The sequence below is a fragment of the Castanea sativa genome, chromosome 7 (genome assembly GCF_040712315.1).
Source record: "Castanea sativa cultivar Marrone di Chiusa Pesio chromosome 7, ASM4071231v1".
Lineage (NCBI taxonomy): Eukaryota > Viridiplantae > Streptophyta > Magnoliopsida > Fagales > Fagaceae > Castanea > Castanea sativa.
The window spans coordinates 12,404,101-12,428,281 of NC_134019.1; the positions used below are offsets into that span (position 1 = coordinate 12,404,101).

General features: G+C 34.5%; 2 protein-coding genes across 2 annotated transcripts; both read left to right on the plus strand.

The window, feature by feature from the left end:
* The first annotated feature begins 5,259 nt into the window (after positions 1 to 5,259).
* LOC142643978 (protein FAR1-RELATED SEQUENCE 5-like) lies at positions 5,260 to 8,102 on the plus strand. The gene is made up of 4 exons (XM_075818672.1): positions 5,260 to 6,096; positions 6,256 to 7,530; positions 7,910 to 7,969; positions 8,052 to 8,102. Exons 1-4 carry the CDS (start codon positions 5,260 to 5,262, stop codon positions 8,100 to 8,102), a joined length of 2,223 nt encoding a protein of 740 aa, XP_075674787.1.
* Positions 8,103 to 23,523: 15,421 nt separating this feature from the next.
* On the plus strand, positions 23,524 to 23,976 carry LOC142643979 (uncharacterized). Its single transcript, XM_075818673.1, has one exon. The coding sequence runs from the start codon at positions 23,524 to 23,526 to the stop codon at positions 23,974 to 23,976; it is 453 nt and encodes a 150-aa protein (XP_075674788.1).
* The last annotated feature ends 205 nt before the right edge of the window (positions 23,977 to 24,181 follow it).

A 24,181-nucleotide genomic window follows, 5' to 3' on the forward strand; every position in this document is an offset into this window, starting at 1 on the left:
AGTGCAAGAAGGTTGATGAGAAGTGCCACACTATAGTAGGTACAGTCCATTAACTGCATGTCCCACCCTAATTGTTCTCCAAGTGGTAAGGTCCTGTATGAAGCAAAAGGTAGACAAAAGTACAAGACAATTTGGTTGAATTTTAGTAAAAGAACTGAAAAAGAAAAGATTGAAAGTAAAGGAATGCACACATAGGACATTGTGAAGAGTGAGAAAAGGTGATAAAATAACAGTCACAATGTGTGTTACTGAGGTTGTTTCTCCATTAGGTAGTTGAACCATGGATTGAGTAATAACAATAACAATGGTCAAAAGGTGGACAGAAAACACTATATGATCAGTGGTACCAGTGTCAATGACCCAAGTATTGGAATCATATGCCCTTCTATTAACTACTTGTGCAGAAAAAACTAAGTGTCTAAAATCCATACTTGCCATAGTAGGAGCATTAGATGATACCATATTAGCCATGGCAGTTGTGAGAGCGTCTTTCCCTTGAATAGATGAATCTAATGGAGAATTAGGAGTACCAATGAGAGCAAGAAGCTATTGATATTGCTCTAGAGTGAAAGCAAGTGTCATAGAACCTGAAGAAGTCAAAAAAGACAGATCTTGGGACTATGAATGAGGTTATGAGAGAGTCATTTGATGTGCCATTGGAGTTTTGCTCTTGAACTTGTAGCCAAGGGGAATCCATGTAACATATAGCACTTATCAATGGTGTGACCTGACTTGCCACAATGGGTGCAAATTGGCTTATCTGTTTCTTTATTCCCATTGTTTCCAACATAATTAACCCCAGAATTGACATTGACATTCTATGATTTGGTAACCAAGACAATTGATTCAACCTTTGGGTTGGAACAATGAGTAACAGACCTTTGTGTTTCTTCTTGAATCATCAAGGAATAAACTTTATTAAGTGAAGGAAAAGGATCCATAAGCAAGATTTGTGTCCTTACTTGTGAAAAAGAGTCATTTATCCCCATAAAAAACTTCATAACAAACTCTCTAGATTGCAAATCATTAAGTCTCTTATTCACATTACATGTGCATTTGCCATAAGTACAAGAAGGAAAAGGACTATTGTTTTGCAATTGATCCCAAAGAACCTTCAATTGAGTGAAGAAATCAGTAATAGAAGTCTCACCTTGATAAAGTTTTGCAATTTCCTTTTGAAGATTGTAAATCTTATGACCATTCTTTTGAGCAAGATGATCTCTCAAATCATTCCAGATTCCCAAAGCAGTGTCTTCATAGATGATTCTAGCTTGAAGCTTAGGAGAAACTAAGTTTGTCAACCAAGTTCCCACCCTATTATCACACCTGATCCAAGCTTGAACAGCTGAAGGTGTTGAAACCAATGGAGATGACAAAGTGAGTGTGTCATATGAAACCTAGCTTGTTTTTGGTGAGCAGAGCTTTCCTCACTACTCGTGCCTAAGCTGAGTAATTCTCACTCCTTGTCAAAGGTTGAGTCACAAGCACAATGCTTGGACTTTCTCCATGGTGCAAAAACAAAGGATCATCTATTGGAGAATCCTGAGCAGATGGAGGAGCACTCTCTATTGTAGGAATAGATGAAAAAGCAATGGAAGCCGTTAATGACAAGAAAAAGCTTTGACAAATTGAAAAGAAAATAAAATTTAAGAGAAAATTCGAAGAGAAAACCAAACCCTAGATTGGAAATTGGGAAAAAGTCTAGAAACTTAGAGAGAATTCTAGAAAACTTTCTCTAACACCATATTAGAAACTTATGATGAAAAACTAATTCTCATTAATTAGAAATCAAGATACTGAGTTTGTATAAATATGTACAGAGAAGAAGAAAACTAACAAAGAAACAAACTAACTAACATTTACACATGTTGTACAGGGACTATAACTAACATTTACACGTGTGAACTAATAATAGTAACTAAAATAGTAACTAACACTAACTACAGGCCGTTTTGTGCTTTAGGCTACAATGACTATCGTTTAGCTTGAATTTTGTTCTACAGTTACTCTTGCTACTTTTATCTTCTTCTGTCAACCTAGCCTTCTCTTGCTTGAGTTTATCACCTTCATTTTGATAAACACACCCTAAAAGATCTAGGCTTCGATTCTCGTTTATACGAGAAACTAATTGGTGTCTTGGTCTGATAATAAAGAGCTATCATCGAAGCGGGCACCGTATATTGAAACTCTCTAAAAAAAAAAACAAAAACAAAAACAAAAACAAAAGTAGACATGGCTCCCACCTAATTGCATGTCTGTTGTCTGTAGAGAGTGGTATCATAAAGGGACTCACCATCTTAAGTTATGAGAAGAGCATTGGACTTAGAGTGTAAGAAATTTTGCTTTTAGCATGTCCAACACGAGAGAAAAGATATGAGGCACATTAGGTCGGTGTCTAATAATTACAAACTAGAGACTAGAGGAGAAGAGATCTCAAGTCCAAGAAAATAACCAGACATCGAGATCCTTCATCTTGAATTTCTAAATGAGAAACTGCTTGAAATCCAGGATGCAATCTGAGTCATCTCTAGTGATGATCATGTCGTGAACATACAAAAGAATAAGAATAGGGCCGAAGTTAGTGCAACAAATAAGCATGAAAAAATCTTAGGAATTGCCAGTATATATATCCAAGATAAGAAACTATGTAGCTAAGCTTGGCAACCCAAGGTGCCTGCTTTAGTGCACATAAAGCTCTGTGAAGACAATTAAACTTATGTAGAGTTGATGTGAGAGGCTAGGAGAAGATTGCATGTGTAAATTATTTTGGTTAGATCACCATATTGAGTAAGAATTTTCAATATACATTTGAAAGAGTGTCCAATACTGAGTGGTAGCAACAGTGATAAGTGTGTGTACAAAGGGGAGACGAGAAAACATAGGCAAATTTCTCTTCAAAAAGAATCCATATATTTCTATGTGAGGCCCTATGCCACAATACGATCCTTGTACCACTCAATAGAAATATCTATGAGTCTTGATCTTGTATATCCATTTAAACACCCAACAACAAACTTCCTTGGAGGTAGATCAACCAAATCTTTTGTACGTGTCTTTCACAAGGGCATCCAATTCCTCTTTAATTGCTTAATTCCATAAAGGTTTAGAAGAAGTCTCACAAATGATGTGAGCTTCATTCAATTTAGCTTGGGGTTGATTTACTGTTATAATTTCATTAATGGGTGTGAGGAAAACTTGTGGTTCATTTATGTATATCTTAAGGTTTCTTTCTTTCCTAAGCTTATAAATACACTACAAGAAATTATAACAGTAAAATTACAACCTCCACTCGTTACAACCTACTCTCCTACAACCTTCCACTCGTTACACATAAAATTACAATCCTTCCTATTTTAATTTCTAGGCATGGGAGATGTTATATTTTATGGATGTTTTACTTTACAAATGCGTTTAGATTTGTAAGGTATTTAGAGGGGGAAAAATGCGTCAATAACCTTTGTGCACCGATAATCCTACCAAGAGAGCAGTTTGGTTTGTGCCTCAATATCTATCAACCACCTCATTGCAACTTATTTTTTTTCCATTGTTTGTAGGATAACTTCTCATATTCTAAAAAATTTTAAATAATTTTTGTACGGGCATCAATTATATATAGGCCCAATCCATGAACCTCCATATGCTTAAGAGTATAAGGCCCAATGACAGGTCAGGGCTCATATCAATTCGGGGAACCAGTGCCTAGTCAAGGTCTAGTACCAGGTCAGGAATAGTAGTGCCTTGGAAGAAATTACCTACTGAGCACTGTTTGACGACAGGTGCAAGTTTCAAGAGAGTCGCATCAATCACGAGAAGTGGGTCCCATTTGGTCAGGAATATATCCTAGAGGGACCCACTAACATAAAAAGTCACCCCCTCATCATGACGACCCCACTAAGGAAAGTCTATAAATAAAGGCCAATAGTGTGAGGGAGGTGGTTGGTAAATTTGGAGGGAGGAGAGACACACAAGAGAAAAGAGAAGAATCATCAAAAAGGGGTAAGCTTAGCACTACTACGCTTGAGTCTTCTCGAGAAGCACACATACAGGGTAAAAGAATATTGGATGGGCCTGAAATACCTTCTCTTAGGCTGTTGGGTTGGATTTAAGAGATTTTCCCATTATAGGAAATTCCACACCCCTCGAAACAAGTAAATTGGGAGCAAAACTCAAAAATTCATCTAATACTTTGGGCCTGGTACCACAATTTTATTATAGAGAGCATGGATGCTTAATTTGTCTCAGACATCCTCGGCCACCTTTCAAAGAATTGAAGTGGTAACCATCCTTTATGTTTTCACGTTATATATTACAAGAGGTGGAGGGAAAAAGACATTCTCGTATTTAACCCTTCTAAATGTTTCTTATATCTTAGTTGAAGAAGATCCAACACAAAAAGGGATAGAAAATTTGATTGATGAAGACAAATTAGAGCATGAAAATATAGTGAAAAAGTGGGAAAAAATATCAAGTATTACATAAATTATGTTCTCTCTAATCACAAACTCATGCGATGTGAAGAAAAATTTGATTTTTTTTTTTTTTTTTTTTTATGTTAAGTAATAAATGGAAATAGTAGATGAGATTTATAAGAGTCCAAATCTTCTGTCCTATCAATTGTGCTCCACTTCATGCTCCACCAATAAAATTTAAACACCTAGCCTCCTTCATTAAATGAGATAACTCTAACTTTTAACACCGTTAACGTTAAAATACCTTTTTTTTCTTTTTTCTTCCGCAGCTTTATTTCTTCTCTGTTTGACTGTTTTTGCCTTTTGGTTCTTTTTTTTTCTCTCTTCTCCATTGTGGTTTGAGTCAACAAGAACGGCTTTTGGCTTCTTTTTTTTCCTCTTCTCCATGTGGTTTGTCTCTTGCCGCAACTTTTGTTTCTGATTTGGACACTTCCCTATTTTGTCTCACTGTATTCCTTTCTCCCAAAGTGTTTCCGGCTTTTGCTTTTGTTTTTGTGTGCCATTCCTTTTGTCCTGTGCAGATTTGTTTCAACTGAGAGACTCCTGCTACAACAAGCAACTCTTTTACGTATTGTTCAATCACACAGTAAGTTCTCTCCTTTTGGTTTAGTGTAAATAAATTTATTTTTTAAATTTATTTTAAGATTTATAACAACTTTCTTATATACACTTGTGTGAGTTTGTGTCTAAAGTGTGTGTGTGTGTGTGTGTGTGTGTGTGTGTGTGTGTGTGTGTATGTGTTGTTTATTAAAAAAAAATAACTATGTTGTTTTTGTTTTCTATTAAGGTCATGAGTGATAGCAATTATCATACTAAGACTGATAGTCAATCGGTTCGAAAATTGAATTTTGAAGATGAGGATTCACCACTTGTGATAGTTGAACAACCAGAACCAATATCAATAGATAGCAACGATAAAATTCATGCTAATGTAGAAGAAGAAGTGATTCTGAAATTAGGAATTGAGTTTGAGATTGAGCATGATGTGTATGATTTCTATAATAGTTATGCGCGTGTAGTTGGATTTAGTATTAGGCGAAGTAAGGGCCATAAGGGTGATAAAGATGGTTCACGTAAATGGTTAGATAGAGTTTTTTGTTGCTCTTGCGAGGGTATACGAGGGAATGACAAAAGAGATGATAATGTGAAATGCCATCGTCCAGAAACAAGATGTGGTTGCAAAGCAGAGATGAAAATTAGTTGTAGATATAATGAAAAATATTGTGTGGTAAAATTTGTGTCAGAGCACACACATGTCTTAGCTTCTCCTCGTAAGCGTATATTCCTTAGATCTCAGAGGTCCATTAATCCAGCCCAAGCTGTTGAGGCTGAATTAGCAGATAGTTCTGGAATTGCACCAAGAGCAAGTGTAGGACTAATGGCCAGAAGGGTAGGTGGACTTGACAATCTTGGCTTCATTCCTGAGGACTATAATAATTATTTGCGTACAAAACGAACAGAAGAGATGAAAAGCGGGGATACAAGAGGCTTACTTGAATATCTTCAAAGAATGCAATCTGAAGACCTTAATTTTTCTTATGCAATTCAGGTTGACCTTGATGATCTAATTACAAATATTTTTTGGGTAGATGGTAGAATGAAGTTGGATTATGAATATTTTAGGGATGTAGTGTGCTTTGATACAACTTACAAAAAAAATAAAGAAGGTAGGCCGTTTGCATTGTTTGTTGGTGTAAATCATCATAAACAAACTATCATCTTTGGTGCTGCATTGTTATATGATGAAACATCTGAGACTTTCATGTGATTGTTTGATTCTTTTCAGAAAGCAATGTTTGGTAAGAAACCACAGACTATCCTCACAGACCAAGATGCTGCAATGGCAAAAGCATTAGCTTCACAATGGCCAGAAACACATCATCGTTTATGTGTTTGGCATATGTACCAGAATGCAGCTAAGAATCTCAAAGAAGCGTTTGGAAGGTACAGTACTTTTGCAGCAGATTTTAGTGGTTGTGTATATGACCATGACTATGAAGATGATTTTTTAGATGCATGGGATAATATGCTTGATAAATATGATCTAAAGAATAACAGTTGGTTGCAAAGACAATTTGAGTTAAGGGAGAAATGGGCTTTGGTTTATGGGAGGAAAACATTCTGTGCTGATATGTCTACTACTCAGATAAGCGAGAGTATGAACAGTCCAATTAAAAGGTACATAACTTATAATTATGACTTGTTGCGTTTCCTTCATCACTTTCAAAGGTTGGTTGATGATAGACGTTTTGAAGAGTTGAGAGCAGATTTTAAAGCAACTCAAAGTAAACCATCATTAGAATATCCAGTAGAAATATTGAAGCATGCAGCAAGTGTTTATACTCCTGCAGTATTTAAGTTGTTTAATCGTGAATTATGGCTCACTTGGAATTGTGAATTGCATAAGGAGGGTGAGGTTGGATCTATGGTAAAATATAAAGTTATTTCTCCCCGTAAATCTCACCAACACATTGTTCAATTTGATTCATTGGCTTCTACAGTGATGTGTAGTTGTAATAAATTTGAATTTGTTGAAATTTTATGTGCCCATGCCTTAAAAGTGCTATCTCTTCAAAATTGTAAAAGGGTGCCAAATCAGTATATTTTAAAAAGGTGGACAAAAGATGCAAAAGTTGGTTCTGCAATGAAAATTTTTATGCATGTAGGACCACGTGACCAAAATGCGGATGTGGGAAGTCGTTATAAAGTGTTGCTTAAATTGTATTCTAATTTGGCAGCAAGAGCTGCACTGACTGATGAGACTTTTTGTATTTCTTTGGATGCTCATGAAAGTACTTTGAACAAAGTAGAGGCAAATTTGAAAAATTTATCAATTGAAGAATCTACTGTTGGGAGCACTCATTTTGAATCAAAGGCTCAACAAGCTAATGATAATGTGCAGCCTACTAATTGTGAAGGAAATAAAATTAAAGGAATTAAGCTTAAAGGGAGACAAGCATGTGTAGGGAAATCTCATAGAAGAAAGGGTGCATTAGAGAAAGCTACAAGAAAGAGAAAACGTCAAACTAAAGCATCCTCTCATATTCAACAGCTCACACCGGTATGAAATTTGTTTTGTGTTTTGTTACTTTGTACTTACGATTTGTTAGACAATAGTATGTACTAGTTCTCTAAATTATTTATATGATTTTCATTGTGAAATGTACCAAGAAAATAGCATGAGAAGTTTAAATACACTTGGCTTTACTGACATGCTAAACTTGACATAGGTAATTAAATGAAAGTTTATTTATTAATTTATTTTTTGCTTTTATTTTTATTTGTTTCATTGTGAAATGTATCAGGAAGATAACATGGGAAATTTAAATACACCTGGCTTTACTGATATGCCGAACTTAACATAAGTAATTAAATTAAAGTTTATTTATTGATTTATTTTTCGCTTTTATATTTATTTGTTTCATTGTGAAATGTATCAGGAAGATAGCATGGCAAATTTAAATACACCTGGCTTTACTGATATGCTGAACTTGACACAGGTAATTAAATGAAAGTTTATTTAATTATTAATTTTTTGCTTTGATTTTATTGATTTCTGATTTGTTATACATTGATATGTAGGCACAATTACCCAAAGTGGGAAATCAAAGAAATTATGAAGATGTTGAATAACAAGATAGAATTGAAAATAGAAGCGTGATTGTTTGTAGGAATTTATCAACCATGCTCCAAGTCCATAGAGATCATGCATTGAGATATTGACTTAATTTTGCAAATTTTTTATCTTCTACTATGGTTTTTTAGATGTGTCTTTTAGTTAGATCTGGTTAGCAAAAAGGCTCATTGAACTTCTGTATTTGGGGGAGGAGCATTGTTTTTTGTTTGTTTGTAGGCCTAAAACTTTTGCTTCCTTTAAAAATTATCTTCCTTGAACTTCTGTATTTGTGGCACTTGTCTAATTTTGTTCATGGAATCCTATTTTAATTGTAGTGACAAAATTCTTGACTCTAGAGTCAATTGAAAGTCATAATTCATATAGAGAAAATACCGGTGGATTTTAAATTTCATATATGAGATCCTACTAGCCTAGCATGATAGTACAATTGTAACTAGATTAGCCTCTTCTTGATAGCTCCCAGCAATGGCCAAAGCACAGTGGCTAGCCAAGCAATACAACTGACAGCACGGTTAGCCTTGAGAAGCAAACTTTGGGACTTCACTCTTTCACTCTTCACCCCTTCAAATTGAATGGCCCCTCCTTTTATTTCTTCATCTTTTTCTTTTTTTCTCCCTTTCACACTCTTCACATCAAGTCACAATAAATCCAAGCCAACCTATCTAAACTTTGCTTCAACCAATTTCTTTTCTTCGGCTCTCCCGAATGACCCTTGGCTTTTGCTTCTTTCTTTTCTTTCTTCCTTCCAACGTGTCTCACAAGTTTATCATCACATTTTCATTTATGTGGCTTGACTTCTGTACATCCCTTCGTAAATGTTACTGGACTTTTGTACATAATTATAGAGGAAAAGATGAACCCAATATTTCTCTTTCGGACAAGCTTCTCCAGCAAATTCAATTTGCTTTGCTAACTTCTTGCCACTTCTGCAACAAGCTCATTTAATTAGCTAAGACAAAGTGTGGGCTGGACTATGGTGCAGTGCACCCAACATTCACCATCATCAAGGGATGTGTACAACTTCAAGCAGAAAACAATGTTTCTATTTCTGCAGAATTGGTATGGTTCCCCTGTTTTTGTTTCGGTAGAAATTGTTTTTCCTGCATATAATGTTTTGTTCCTGCAGAATAGGTCCGGTTTCATCTCCAAAAAAAAAAAAAAAAAACCATCTATTGAGACATATCCGACCTTATCTCAATTGAAACACAAAACCAAGACATATCAGTCCAAGCATTCTTAGCAGATATCCATTAATCCAGTCAATCCTTATCAAATAGAGTTTGATAAAATAATGCAATCTGGAATTTAAATAAAATGTTATCCGTATATTCAAATCAAATTGTAATCTCTACAATAAGATATATACAAGAGAGCTTCTATGGAGGAGTTTTCCATCCCAGTCACTCATTTAAGAATTTCAACAAACATGTAAAATACAAAATCCAGCAATCCCAATTATTTACTGACTACAACCTTTACATCGTCCAAAAACGTTTTTCTTTCCACATGTTTCATAATGGAACAAAAAGCAAACACCATTATCACCATAGACAAGTCACTTTGTAGAAACCAATAGAAGTAGACGAACACTTGAAGATGAAGTGAGGATGTGTCTGTAACCGGGGCGAAGTGAGGATGAAGATGAACAAATCTGCAAAAGCCTTGAAAGTTGCTTGTTGCAGCACAAGTCTCTCAATTGAAACAAATCTGCACAGAACAAAAGGAAACCAAAAGCCGTTCTTGTTGACTCAAACCACAATGGAGAAGAGAAAAAAAAAAGAACCAAAAGCCAGAAACAGTCTAACAGAGAAGAAATAAAGCCGCGGAAGAAAAAAGAAAAAAAAAAGGTATTTTAACGTTAACGGTGTTAAAAGTTAGAGTTATCTCATTTAATGAGGGAGGCTAGGTGTTTAAATTTTATTGGTGGAGCATGAAGTGGAGCACAATTGATGGGACAGAAGATTTGGACTCGATTTATAAGGGCTAGTTCTAAATTCTTTTTAATATGATGAGATTACTGTAATAAAATATAGTTGATCCAATATATTAGATTTCCTAAATTGAGTATTCTATATTTGTTATTCAAAAGTGTCATAAATTTTGTGTCTTAAATTTTAAGGAAATGCAATGCATTTTACATTCAATTATTAATTATATAAGATGAGAAATTTTGTAAATAATGTAATGTATAGTTGGAATTTGTTTTTAGTGTTCCTTACAAATGTTGAATCCTTTATCTGTCTTGAATGACCTAAAGAGGAAATAAATAACTAATATTGGGAAAAAAATACAAGAATTTGATAATATAATAAGAAAAATGAAGTTACACACACACACACACAAAAATATATATAAACTGTTAAGGACATATTTTATGTAGTTGGCTAATCATTTGACAAAACGCACTTTACTTGTATTTGAATAGATCTAGGATGTGTTTAATACTCAAAGAACATGTTATTCAAGGTTAGTATTAAAGCCATGAAGATTGGACCACGAAATAAGTGAAGAAAAGATGTTTACTAAAGCTGGACAGCTGCTGGACACCTGCGGATAGCTGCTGGACACCTGCTCGACAGATAGCTATCTATGGAGGTTTAATGAGGCTCGACAGATGCTATCTATCGAGACTATCTATCGAGGTTACGAAAATCAGAATTTTCAGATCTGATTTTTGGGCTAGGCTTTTGTATTTGTGTAGGGTTTCTTTTCTCACAACCTTAGACATATATAAGACATATTTTAGAGACCGTCACACAAGAGAATACAAGGAGAACATATGCAAAAGGTGACTGAAGCCTTATTCTCTTTAGAAAGAAGCTACTGCGTTTTTGCGCCTTAGGGTTTTGTAACCAAGTGCTTCTTGATCTTCATTGTTAATGGAGTGAAGAACTTTACAACCAACATTCTTCTTTCTTAAGTTGGTGAGTGAGTCACATACTGGGATTCGTGCAAAAGAATGAGTCATGTACTGGGATTGTGCATTAAAGGTGATGTTCATATATTGAAGAGTTCAGAGGTTTTGAAGCGGTGGAAGGTTTCTGCTGTGAGTTCATCTACGGGGATTGTAAAGTCTAGGGACAAAAGTTTTGTACTAGATTTGAAACTTCTCTTTACTATAGTGGATTGCTTTTCGGGAAGGTTTCCCCCCAAGTTTTTTACTATGAAACTGGTTGGTTTCATTGGTTTTCCTGGGTCATCATATCTTGTCTTATTCATTTTTCTGCCGCACTTTGTTTTGACATGATATTGATGTTTGTTTGTTTTAACAAGTTTTATGCATAATAAATCTAATTATCAACTTGGGTTTAAAACTTGTTAATTCTATCAACCGGGGTCTAAATTTCCCAACATAAACTATCAATGTTATATTAGGAAATTGACACGATTGTCAATAAAGCAGTTTGTTGGGAAATTTAGACCCCGGTTAATATAATTAATAAGTTTTAAATCCAAGTTGTTAATTAGATTTATTATACATAAAACTTGTTAAAACAAACAAACATCAATATCATGTCAAAACTAAGTGTAGCGGAAAAATAAATAAGACAAGATATGATGACCCAGGAAAATCAATGAAACCAACCAATTTCACAGTAAGAAACCTGGAAGGAAACCTTCCTGAAAAGCAATCCACTATAGTAAAAAGAAGTTTCAGATCTAGTACAAAACCTTTGTCCCTAGACTCTACAATCCCCGTAGATGAAGTCACAACAGAAACCTTCTACTGCTTCAGAACCTCTAAACTCTTCAATATATGAACGCCACCCTTTGATGCACGAATCCCAATACGTGACTCACTCCTTTGCATGAATCCCAGTATGTGACTCACTCACCAACTTGAGAAAGAATAATGTTGGCTGCAAAGTTCTTCACCTCATCAACAATGAAGATCAAGAAGCACTTGGTTACAAAACCCTAAGGCGCAAAGATGCAGTAGCTTCTTTCCAGAGAAAATAAGGCTTCGGTCACCTTTTTCATATGTTCTCCTTGTATTCTCTTGTGTGATGGCCTCTAAAATAAGCTTTATATATACCTAGGGTTGTGAGAAAAGAAACCCTACACAAATACAAAAGCCTGGCCCAAAAATCAGATTTGAAAATTCTGATTTTTGTAACCTCGATAGATAGCAGGTGTCGAGCCTCATTAAACCTCAATAGATAGTTATCTGTCGAGAAGGTGTTGAGCAGCTATCCGCAGGTGTCCAGGAGGTGTACAGCAGGTGTTCAGCTTTAGTAAACATATTTTCTTCACTTGTTTCTTGGTCCAATCTTCATGGCTTTAATACTAAACTTGAACAACACACAACAACAAAATGTATTTTTAGTGAGGAAAAAATTCGTCACTAAAAGTCCAGTTTTTCGTCACTAAGAACCTTTAGCAACAAAATCGGACTTTTAATGACGAAACTCATGTCGTCGCTGAAACCCCATCACTAAAAGTCCTAACGACGAAAAATTTCGTCACTAAAAGTCCGATTTGTTTTAAAAAGAAAAAACTTTTAGCGACGAAAACTTTTCGTCGCTAAATGTTTTCGTCGCTAAAAACACTATTCAGTGACGAAAATATTTCGTCACTAAAAACACTTTAATTTATTAAATAATATTTAGTGACGAACAACATCGTTACTAAAACTATTTTCAGGTACATATAGTGACGAAAAAATTTGTCACTAAAACTATTTTTAAGAAAATCCAAGCATATATAGTGACGAAAATGTACATATAGCGATGAAAAAATTCGTCACTAAAACTATTTTTAAGAAAATCCAGGCATATATAGTGACGAAATTTTTCATCACTAAAACCATTTCTTACAAAATTTTGCTACATTTAGCGACGAAATATTTCGTCACTAAAACAATTTTTTGTTGCTATATTTGTGACGAAAAAATTCGTCGCTAAAACTTATTTTCTGTTTTTATTTTTTGTCATAGCTTTGATATTAACCTGTAACCTGTCATTACATTATTAAAACCTCAAATTTGAACAACACATTTATAAAAAAAGATCTATACATTCCACAAGTAAAAATAAAAGAAGCATCCAATTCAAACTCCTTCCATACAATAATTGTTTGCAACACAACAATAATTCAAGATGTTTTATAACAACACAAAAAGTATAGCATAATATAATTAGAACTAATGAAAGATGTCCTCATATGTCTTCAAGTAATGCCAAAAGTAAATCCCCTAAAAGCCACTAATAAAAAATCTGCACAAATATAAAAGCAATACTACATTAAAATCGTAAAGTAAAAACATTAATTATGTTATAAGAAACATTTCTAACAATGTATTAAGAGTAGCCACACCAATGAATTAAAATCACAACTCCTAATGTATAAGTTGTAGAAAGCAAATATAGATTTTCAAGTGTAATATAAAGTACTAACCAATAAGTGTTTTAACTTGAAGATGAACCACCCCCATAGATAAGAGCGTCATCATAACCCTTTCTCCTCAAAAGTTAAGGACAACTCATGCATAATGTATTCTAACATCTAAGTCTATAAGCTACTTAGATAAAGTTCTATCTCATTCATGAATGCATAAATCTATATTAATACTTAAACACTCCCAATATTAGTTTAAACCACCTTATAACACCATGCAAGCCATCCGCTTGCTCCAACACAATAACCCACCACAAAGCCAATCACAAACATCAAAAGTATAGAGTTTTATAAGTATTTAAATTAAATAAAATACTATTCATCACATCTAATCAACAAGATTCATTAACATTTGCAAGAAATGAAAACACTCCCAATATTAGTATAACCCACCCTATAACACCATGCAAGCCACCCGCTTGCTCCAACACAACAACCCACCACAAAACCAATCATAAACATCACAAGTATAGAGTGTTTATAAGTACTGAAATCAATTAAAGTACTATTCATCACATCTAATTAACAATACTCATTTACATTTGCAAGAATTGAAAAAACACTCCCAATATGTATTTAAACCACCTTATCACATCATGCAAGCCACTCGCTTGCTCCAACACAACATACCACCACAAATCCAATTTCCAACATCACAAGTATAGAGTTTACAAGTATTGAAATCTAATAAAGTAATATTAATCACATCTAATTAACAATATTCATTTACATTTGCAAGAATTGAAAAAACACTCCCAATATGAATTTAAACCATCTTATCACATCATGCAAGCCACGCGCTTGCTTCAACACAAAAACCCACCACAAATCCAATTTTCAACATCACAAGTATAGAGTTTACAAATATTGAAATCTAATAAATTAATATTCATCACATCTAATTAACAATACTCATTTACATTTGCAAGAATTGAAAAAACACTCTCAATATGTATTTAAACCACCTTATCACATCATACAAGCCACCCGCTTGCTCCAACACAACATACCACCACAAATCCAATTTCCAACATCACAAGTATAGAGTTTACAAGTATTGAAATCTAATAAAGTAATATTCATCACATCTAATTAACAATACTCATTCACATTTGTAAGAATTGAAAAAACACTCCCAATATATATTTAAACCACTTTATCACATCATGCAAGCCACCCGCTTGCTCCAACACAACATACCACCATAAATCCAATTTCCAACATCACAAGTATAGAGTTTACAAGTATTGAAATCTAATAAAGTAATATTCATCACATCTAATTAACAATACTCATTCACATTTGCAAGAATTGAAAAAACACTCCCAATATGTATTTAAACCACCTTATCACATCATGCAAGCCACCCCCTTGCTCCAACACAACATACCACCACAAATCCAATTTCTAACATCACAAGTATAGAGTTTACAAGTATTGAAATCTAATAAAGTAATATTCATCACATCTAATTAACAATACTCATTCACATTTGCAAGAATTGAAAAAACACTCCCAATATGTATTTAAACCACATTATCACATCATGCAAGCCACCCGCTTGCTCCAACACAACATACCACCACAAATCCAATTTCCAACATCATAAGTATAGAGTTTACAAGTATTGAAATCTAATAAAGTAATATTCATCACATCTAATTAACAATACACATTCACATTTGCAAGAATTGAAAAAACACTCTCAATATGTATTTAAACCACCTTATCACATCATGCAAGCCACCCACTTGCTCCAACATAACATACCACCACAAATCCAATTTTCAACATCACAAGTATAGAGTTTACAAGTATTGAAATCTAATAAAGTAATATTCATCACATCTAATTAACAATACTCATTCACCTTTGCAAGAATTGAAAAAAAAAAAAAACACTCCCAATATGTATTTAAACCATCTTATAACACCATGCAAGCCACCTGCTTGCTCCATCACAACATACCACCATAAATCCAATTTCCAACATCATAAATATAGAGTTTTATAAGTTTTTAACCAAAATTTACTTATTTTGTTGAAGCTAAGCTTACAACTTTCAGAAAAAATCCAAAATTATTGCAAACAATGTGTATTTAGCCTGCAAAAGAGAAATAAATAAATAAATAACGTTATAACTGGAAGACATAACAAAATTGAGTCCCTAATGATAACTTCTCTTTGGTGAAAAAAATAAATTGAACTCATGATGCATAGCACATCTTTTACAATGATTAGAACCCAAACTTAACAAATATCTTCACATTTATGCAAAATCTTCATGGTACCTTGAAATGTCAAAATAAAACATATTTCCACCAAAGTTTTGACTCATTATTAAATCGGTCAACATACTAGTTGTAGCTTTTCTGAATCACATATAGGTGGCATGTCATTGAGTTTGTTGGTAAAATATAAAGAAGCAAAAAACTAAAAGCATAATTACCAGCACCTTTAGCGACAAAATTGTTTCGTCGCAAAAAACTAGAACTTTTAGCGACGAAAAAATTCGTCCCTATAGATCCATTTTGGTTTCACGCCGCCCTTCTACTTCGCGCCTCTAATTCAGCATCCCTATAGCGACGAAATCAATTTTTCGTCGCTAAAGGTTACCAAATTTTGTATAAATAGCGACGAAATATAAATTTTGTCGCTATATGGTACTTTTTTGTAACAAAAAAATTTTCCTCACTAAAATTCGTCACTGTAGTTACATTTTGTTGTAGTGACATGTTCTTTAAAGTATTAAACACATCCTAGATCAATCCAAATACAAGTAAAGTGCATTTTTTCAAAGGATTAACCAACTACATAAAATATGTCCTTAACACAGTCTACTGAAGTAGACCAAATGGTTCAAAATAGACTGAAGTACTATACTGATGTAGTTCAATAAGATCTTAACAACAATAATTGGTATACTTTAGCTTTTAGATTTTATACAAATTCGTCTAGTTGATGCTTTTTATGACTACTATGATCAAGCTTATTTTCCTGCCAAGCAAATTTGGGAGCCACTTCAACAAAAATATGACATTGAAGTGGTTGGATCAAAGAAGTACACTTGTAGCCAATGGAGGTAAACAGGTCTATGGTGGACCAAGCATATGACCTTCAAAGATCCTCATTTGATAAGCTGTTCAAGAATTTATAAGCTACCATTCATATTCAAATAGATGAACAAATAGAAGTCTCTGCTACCATTGAGAAGCTACCAGACTCATGGAAGTTGGGAAGATCTTGATACACAATTAAAGAATAGGAATTCCCATAGAAACTATTATCACTTACCTATCTAAGAGTACAAAAATGAAGACGATTCCCCTGATTTTGATGGCATCGTTGGATCTAAGGTTAATTTCAATACTTCTAATGATAACATTCAATAGACATATATTAGAAGAAAAAAAAAATGTTAGATATCAACGTCTGAAAGGAAGAATAAAAAAATTTAGGCTAATGGAAATCAAAATCAAAGTAAATCTAATCACAGAAGAAACTAAGGCCACTTGTCAAGGAAAGCACCAAATATGATACATTTTTGAATCATGTAGCATGACCAAAATTAGAAGAAAGCCTTCTAAAATTGTGAAGAAAAACACTAAATTGATAGATTTCATTTTGTGAATTTGCAGGATTTTTTATGCAAGGTGAAAATAGATATTTCATAATTTATTGATGATATGTAAAATACGCTTATGTTTATCTTATTGGTTGCTAACTTTAAATTGCTCGTTGCATTTTCTATTATCATTATGAGTCACAGATTCATGCGATGAGTGGGAATAGATAATTAATTTTTTAATTGTGGTATAATGTATAATTTGTTCTTTAAAATTTGTTGAAAATAATTTGTTCTTCCTAAAAATTATACAATTTCTAATATTATTATTTATCTTTCTATCTCTATCAATATTTCATTCTATTATTTTTCGTATAGTGTTTGATTGATATTATTCCTTTATGAGCTGATCCATATTCTTTAAAATTATGTTTTATTGTGCTATGTTTCTCCAATTTTTTTTCTTTACAACTAAACTTTTCAAGTTTTCAAATGAATTATTCAAATTCCTTATTTTTTTAAAGGAGATTATCATGATAATCGAAACTCATAACAAAATTACTTTTTAATATTACTAAAATAACTGATAGATACATTCAAATGCATAGCCAATTGTACATTACACCAACCAAGACACATTGGAGTGCTGACGTTGCTGGATCCGGACCTTACATGTGGAGCAGTTGTGAACAAAGGAAAGGAAACGCTGGCCGAAGGAGAGGATCTTTGGCATGTGCCAACAACGTGACCATCATGGGAAGAGTAAGATTTGCACCTAAAATGAACACCCAGCGCTTATATAAAAAGGAGATAGCGACCCCCTATGGTTAGATGCTATAGAACAACCCTTATTGGCTGAGCTTATGCTGGACCACTGTTGAAGACATGTGTATTACTCTTAGTATCCCTGATGTCCCTTTCCTTGTACAAGGTTTGTTCTCACGTAGTAATCGAGCCACCTTACATCTCACTACCCTGACATCAGCATGTTTTCTCTCTCCTTCAGCCTCAACATAGTACAATAGTTGTATTGAGATTTAAATGGAGGAATCATGGTTTGACACCTGTCCTTATGTACCTAGCAACATTCCTCGTACTATAAGAGGAATATGTTGCTAAACCATTAGGGCAAGAACCTAGAGAAATTAAGAGAAAAGGCCAAAAAGTTTAGGGTAGGAAAGTACGGTAGAGAGAAAAGGTTTTCTTTGGGAAAGAACATCACCGTTGTACAAAAAGCTTCATTTTTACATAATAGAGAGCTCTAAAGAATGAGGGACATTCTCCCTTTACTCACCCGTGATTTTTCATCCAGTCTAAAGGGTTTTCCACATACTTTCCTATGCCTTCTTTACTTTCCATGTTGTGCTTTCCATTTCTCTCTACGTTAAAGTGTTAAAGCTTTAATTTTTAGTGTTCTTAAGTTTTTTTTCACTTAAATGTACTGTTAGATGCATCATTCATTCTCTCATTGTACACCAACATTGTGTTTTGATATAAATTCAAATTCTCACTTCCAAAATAGCTAAGTATTAACTCAAACAATAATCAAACCAAAGTTATAGGGAGAGAGACTACTTGTGCTGGGGAAATAAAAAATACAACACCAAAATGTATTTACCTAAAATATAGTTATAAAAAAAACACAATATTACATCAACATAATGTAGAGTAGCAAGAAATAATGAGAGAGAGAGAGAGAGAGAGAGAGAGAATCATTTTTCAACGAAGAATGTGATAGATAATAACAAATTTATAAAAAATTAGACGAGAAGAAAAAAAAAAGTTAAAAGATATAGCATTAAACACCAAATTATCATATTCATGCTATGTAATAGAATAACACTATATTTGTATATGTTATCTTTATAATTCAATAGGATAACACCTATGAAATTTAAAATAAAAAAAAAAAAAAAAGATGACAACCTAAAAATAAAAAACTAAATCTTTAAAATTTTTTTTTTATTTTTTATTTTGAGAGAGTTTCAACCTATGGTGTCCACTCCTGATGATAGCTCTTTATCATTAGACCAAGACACCAATCAGTTTTTGGTGTAGGTGGGGATTGAACCCCAGATCTCTTATATAACCATCAGAGATTTTACCAGTTGAGCTAACTGGAACCCACAAGAATACAAAAGTTAATCAACCTAAAATAGAGATGCAAGATAAAAAAAAAAATCCACCAAAAAATGAAAAACAAATTGAGAGAGAAACCTTTTTGGTTGGGAATTGGAAAAGCTATGCATATAATGTGAGAAAATTGCAAATTTATAATATAAGCTAGGTCGTTGGAATATTTTTATAAAAATCAAAATACTTTATATTTATTATTATTTTTAACTATTTTTTAAGAGTTGTCTGCCTAGTAAATGTTAGTGGCTAAAGTTTTTCTATTATGCGATCTTAATTCATTGTTTTTAACCATTACCTTAATTGGTTCATTTTGTACAGTTTTTATGTTACCATTAGCATTGATATATTATGATTTAATATAATTACTTTTTAATATCCATTTTAAGGATAATTATAATAGCAATAAAGAAAATTTAAAACCCAAATAAACATGATCTTTGTTGTACAGTTTCTTCAACCTATATGAATATGCAGCCAACATATCTGGTTTATTGATGTGAGAAAATAAATTTTCTTATGGACACTATTTTCATGTAAAAAGAAAACTCCCTACATATTTGTTGAGTAAAAATTCTATTTTCATGAAAATAATATATTATTATATATACTATATTTCTGGATGAAAGAAAGGTACTATTGAGAGCTTCCAATCCTACAAGCAGTGTAGACTTGTAAGGATAATCAGCGAAGGTAGCTGGGTTGTTATATCTTAGGGTTGACATGCACAATGTTTTAGTCTACTATACCGGAAACCTTCTAAATGCGTATATTGTCTCAAAATAGTGACATGGTCCACAACTCAACCCTGCCATCTAAAAACATTCATAAATTGATAGTAATTTTCTCCTGGCATTATGAGACTACTTTAAAGCATCATTGAGGTAATATCTCTCCATTGTTCTCTAATTTTATGGTATATTATTCTAATTTATGTGAATTTTAATTATTTATATGATATGTTGAATGTAATGAAATTCAATTTATTTATCAATTATTGTTCTTAGGAACAATAATTTGAGATGATTACAATGTTTATGATATATATGATGTGATTACATATATGAGAATACATTATGTCCAAAGCTGGCGTAAAGCAGCTCTTTTATGCCACCAATAATAAAGTGCCACGTTAGACAATAACTTTAAATTTAATACACCTTGTTAAACACGATTATAACTCATATAATATCCCAAAATTTTTCTTAAACTCAAACATGTTCTTCTCTCTGATCCTAAAATTTTTTCCCAAACTTAAACATGTTCTTCTCTTTGATCCCTCTCATCTTTGTTTCTCTCTCCCTCTCATCAAAACCCAGCGATGGTCTTCTCCTTGCACCCACACCGCCTCTGATCTTCCATCACCCAACGATAATGCTCCAAAAACCGGCTTTGCATTTCAGCCACCCACCTCTGGTTATTAGATCAAGTAAAATTTTGATATCTCTTTCTTTAATTGAATTTCCCCCCTCCTTGCTATAGATCTATGGTAACTATAGTTAGGTATGGGCCTCTCTCATTTCGATTTCTCTTTCTAATGTCTTTTCTTTTCTTTTCTTTTCTTTTCTTTTTTTCTTTTTTCTTGAAACCCTTTTGGTCTTGTGTGGCTAAAATGCACAGCCGATTTTTGGAGCATTGTTGTTGGGTGATGACAAATCGAAGGTGGTATGGATGCAGGGAGAAGACAGTCGCTAGGTTTTGATGAGAGGGATTAGAGAGAAGAACGTGTTTAAGTTTGTGAAAAAATTTGGGATATTATGTGGGTTATAATCGCGTGTAATAAGGTGCATTAAATTTAAAGTTATCAGGTTACGTGGTGTTTTATTATTGGTGGCATAAAAGAGTTGCTTTGCGCCAACTCCAGACAGAATGTATTCTCTATAAATATTCTTTTTGTGTATATAAATTTGATAAATTAGAGAACTCACTATATATTTCTTATCCATGAATAAATTCATTCTAGATCTTTCTTTGAATTCGTTGGTTATATATGTATTAGTAAATTGTTTATGGTGGCAATAGAATAACAATTTCGTGGGGATTCAATTCAAGAGCCTCGAAGTTCAATGGCAGAAATCTCAGCAAGCCCTCAAATGAAAGGCAATCTAAGAGGCAGGAAATTATGAGTTTGCAGTAAAGTATCTCTTATTTTATTCGATATATTGCTACCATATAAGAATAAAATTTTGTGTGCAAACGCTTAAAATATTTTGCTATGGCCTAGATATATGTATAAATAATAATATAATTGAGGTCATATGGCAAGCGACCCCAAGCTAAAAAAAAAAAAAAAAAAAAACAAGTTTCTCTGCTCTAGGGTTCCCGCGAAACCCTAGCAACTAGTAGAATACATGCCTACTCCTTTGAGTGAGGCTGCCGTTTTGCTCTGTTTCTTGCTCATGTTACTTTTCTTCAAGACTGGTGAACGTGAGTGTAACTGATATGGAGACCTTGTCCACCATGTGGGAGAACTTCTTGCTTTACGGAATCTAAAGGTAGTAAAAACCAAGTGCTTGACAGTCGTTTTGTGGGGCAGCACTTGCTTGCGGTGAGGTTTTTTACGGGACGGGTGCTGAACATGGAAGCCATTGCGCAGACCTTCAAACTTCTTTGGCATACCAAAAAGGGTTTCGAGGTGTGAGACATGGGTAATCACCTAGTTTTATTTATTTTTTCAGAGGCTTAGATGTAGAAAGAATTTTAATAAGTCCTTAGTTGCACTGAAGAGGGTACAGCGGCATACCGATATGAAGGGATTGGATTTCGACACCGCATGCTTTTGGATTCTGGTCCACAATCTGCCTTTGAATGGCATGAGTTTGAGAGTGGCAAAGGATATCGTTGCAACTGCAGGGAAAGTGATTAATTGTGAGGCTGAGGATGAAGAGTACGTGGGAAGTAATTTTATGTGAGTCCAGGTGAATGTCGATATTACAAAACCACTCTGCAGAGGCCGAAAACTTGGGTTGAGCAATGGTGAAGAGAGCTGGGTTAGTTTAAATACGAACGCTTGCCCAATTTGTGTTACTGGTGAGGACGTTTAACTCACCATGATAGGGAGTGTTCTATATCGCAGAAGAGGAAGAGGAATCTGATGGAGGGGGAGCAACAATTTGGTTCCTGGCTGAGGGCAAGCACTCCAAATCTTGCGAAAAAAACAGTATTCCGGGTTACGGGGTATAAGGAAGTGGGGGATGACGAAACGGCGACGGACCCGAGCCATGACAGGAATGATGCAGCAGGTCACGATGGCTTGGAAACAGGTTCGGACTGTATTGTGGAAGAAAATAGGCGAAGTGCACCTGAGGTTGATCGTGTGTTTATAGCTGCAGATAAGAGCGGTCACGTAGAGGTGCAGGAGGGTCCGATGACTAGCACTATAGGTCCTGAGATTATTTGTTCGATGGAATGTCCAATTCCACGAAGAACAGGGGTGCTACCCAGTTCGGTTTTTCAGGCACAATTATCGATAAGGATTTAGTGGCTCAGTCAGGTTGGGTGGGAGCTAAAGTGGTGGGCTTGGCAAATTTTTTGAAGAACTTTTTTATCCAGACCGAGCCATGCAAACAACTTTTAAGAAATTCAAAGCTCAGCCAAGTGGTAGGGAATTCACATTCAGAAGTTATTGAGCTATGCCCAGCTAAGCGCATGAGACAAGAGCCAGAGGAGGAGTGGGCAGAGGGGTCTGAATGCAGGAAGACGAGGGTAGTTTGATTATCCAATGGTGGAGGCTGCTGAGCAGCCTCGTCGACAGCCATGAAACTCTTAGTATGGAGCTGCAGGGGGCTTAGGAACCGCCGTGTAGTTCAAGAGCTTGTATACATTGTGCAAGCACAAGATCCCATGTTTGTGTTTTTGTCCGAAACATGGTTAGATAAGGAACAGATGAAATTGATTTGGGATAAGATATTTTTTTATGGGTGTTTTACGGTACCAAATGAAGGAAGGGGTGGTGGTTTGGCTCTTCTTTGGAAGGCAGGAGTTAATGTTTGGGTGGATAGTTTTTCCAAGTATCACATTGATTCTATTATTCATGGTGGCTCAGAACAGGCGTGGAGATTGATCGAGTTTTATGGGGAGCCTGATTCTAGTTATAGAAGTGAGGGATGAAATACGTTAAGAATGCTAACTTCAAAGCCACAATTACCATGGTGTTATTTTGGTGACTTTAGTGAGCTATTGGAGGTACATGACAAAAGAGGTGGGGCACCTAAGGTTCACAATTTGATGTAGAATTTTTGTGATGCTTTGGACCATTGTGGGTTTATTGACTTAGGTTTTTCTAGGCTAGAGTTCACCTAGCGTGGTAGACGTGGTGGGGAGATGATATGGGAAAGACTGCATAGGGGGGTTGCAAATTATGAGTGGTTGGCTAGATTTCCTACTAGGAGGGTAAAGCATTTAAACTGCTTCACTTCAGATCACTGGCCGATTCTTCTCTCTTTGGATGTAAATGGCGAGCACCAAAAATGGCGTAAGAAACCCTTCCGCTTTGAGGCAATGTGGGTGTCAGATTCTGGTTGTCGTGAAGTTATCACTAGAGCTTGGGATTGTACTGCTAATGGTACACCAATGTTTGCTACCACTACAAAACTGAAGAGATGTAAAAACAGTTTGAAAGCCTGGAGTCAAGATCACTTTGGAAACGAAAAGAAAAGCATAAAGCAAACAAAGAATAAGTTATGGAAAACAGAGGATGCTTCAGCCAGGTTTGGAGATTTTGAGGAGGTTGATCGTTTAAAAAGGGAGTTGAATGTTCTACAAGATAAGGAATAGAAGATGTGGCAATAGCGGTCTAGAGTTATGTGGTTGCAACATGGTGATAGAAATACAAAAAAATTTCATGGTTCGGCAACCCAGAGGAAAAGAAAGAATTTTATCCAGGGGATGCATGATGGGAATGGAGTGTGGCAAGAGGGGGAGGAGGTATTTTCGGGCATGCTAGTTGATTTCTACTCCCAACTTTTCACTTCCTCTAATC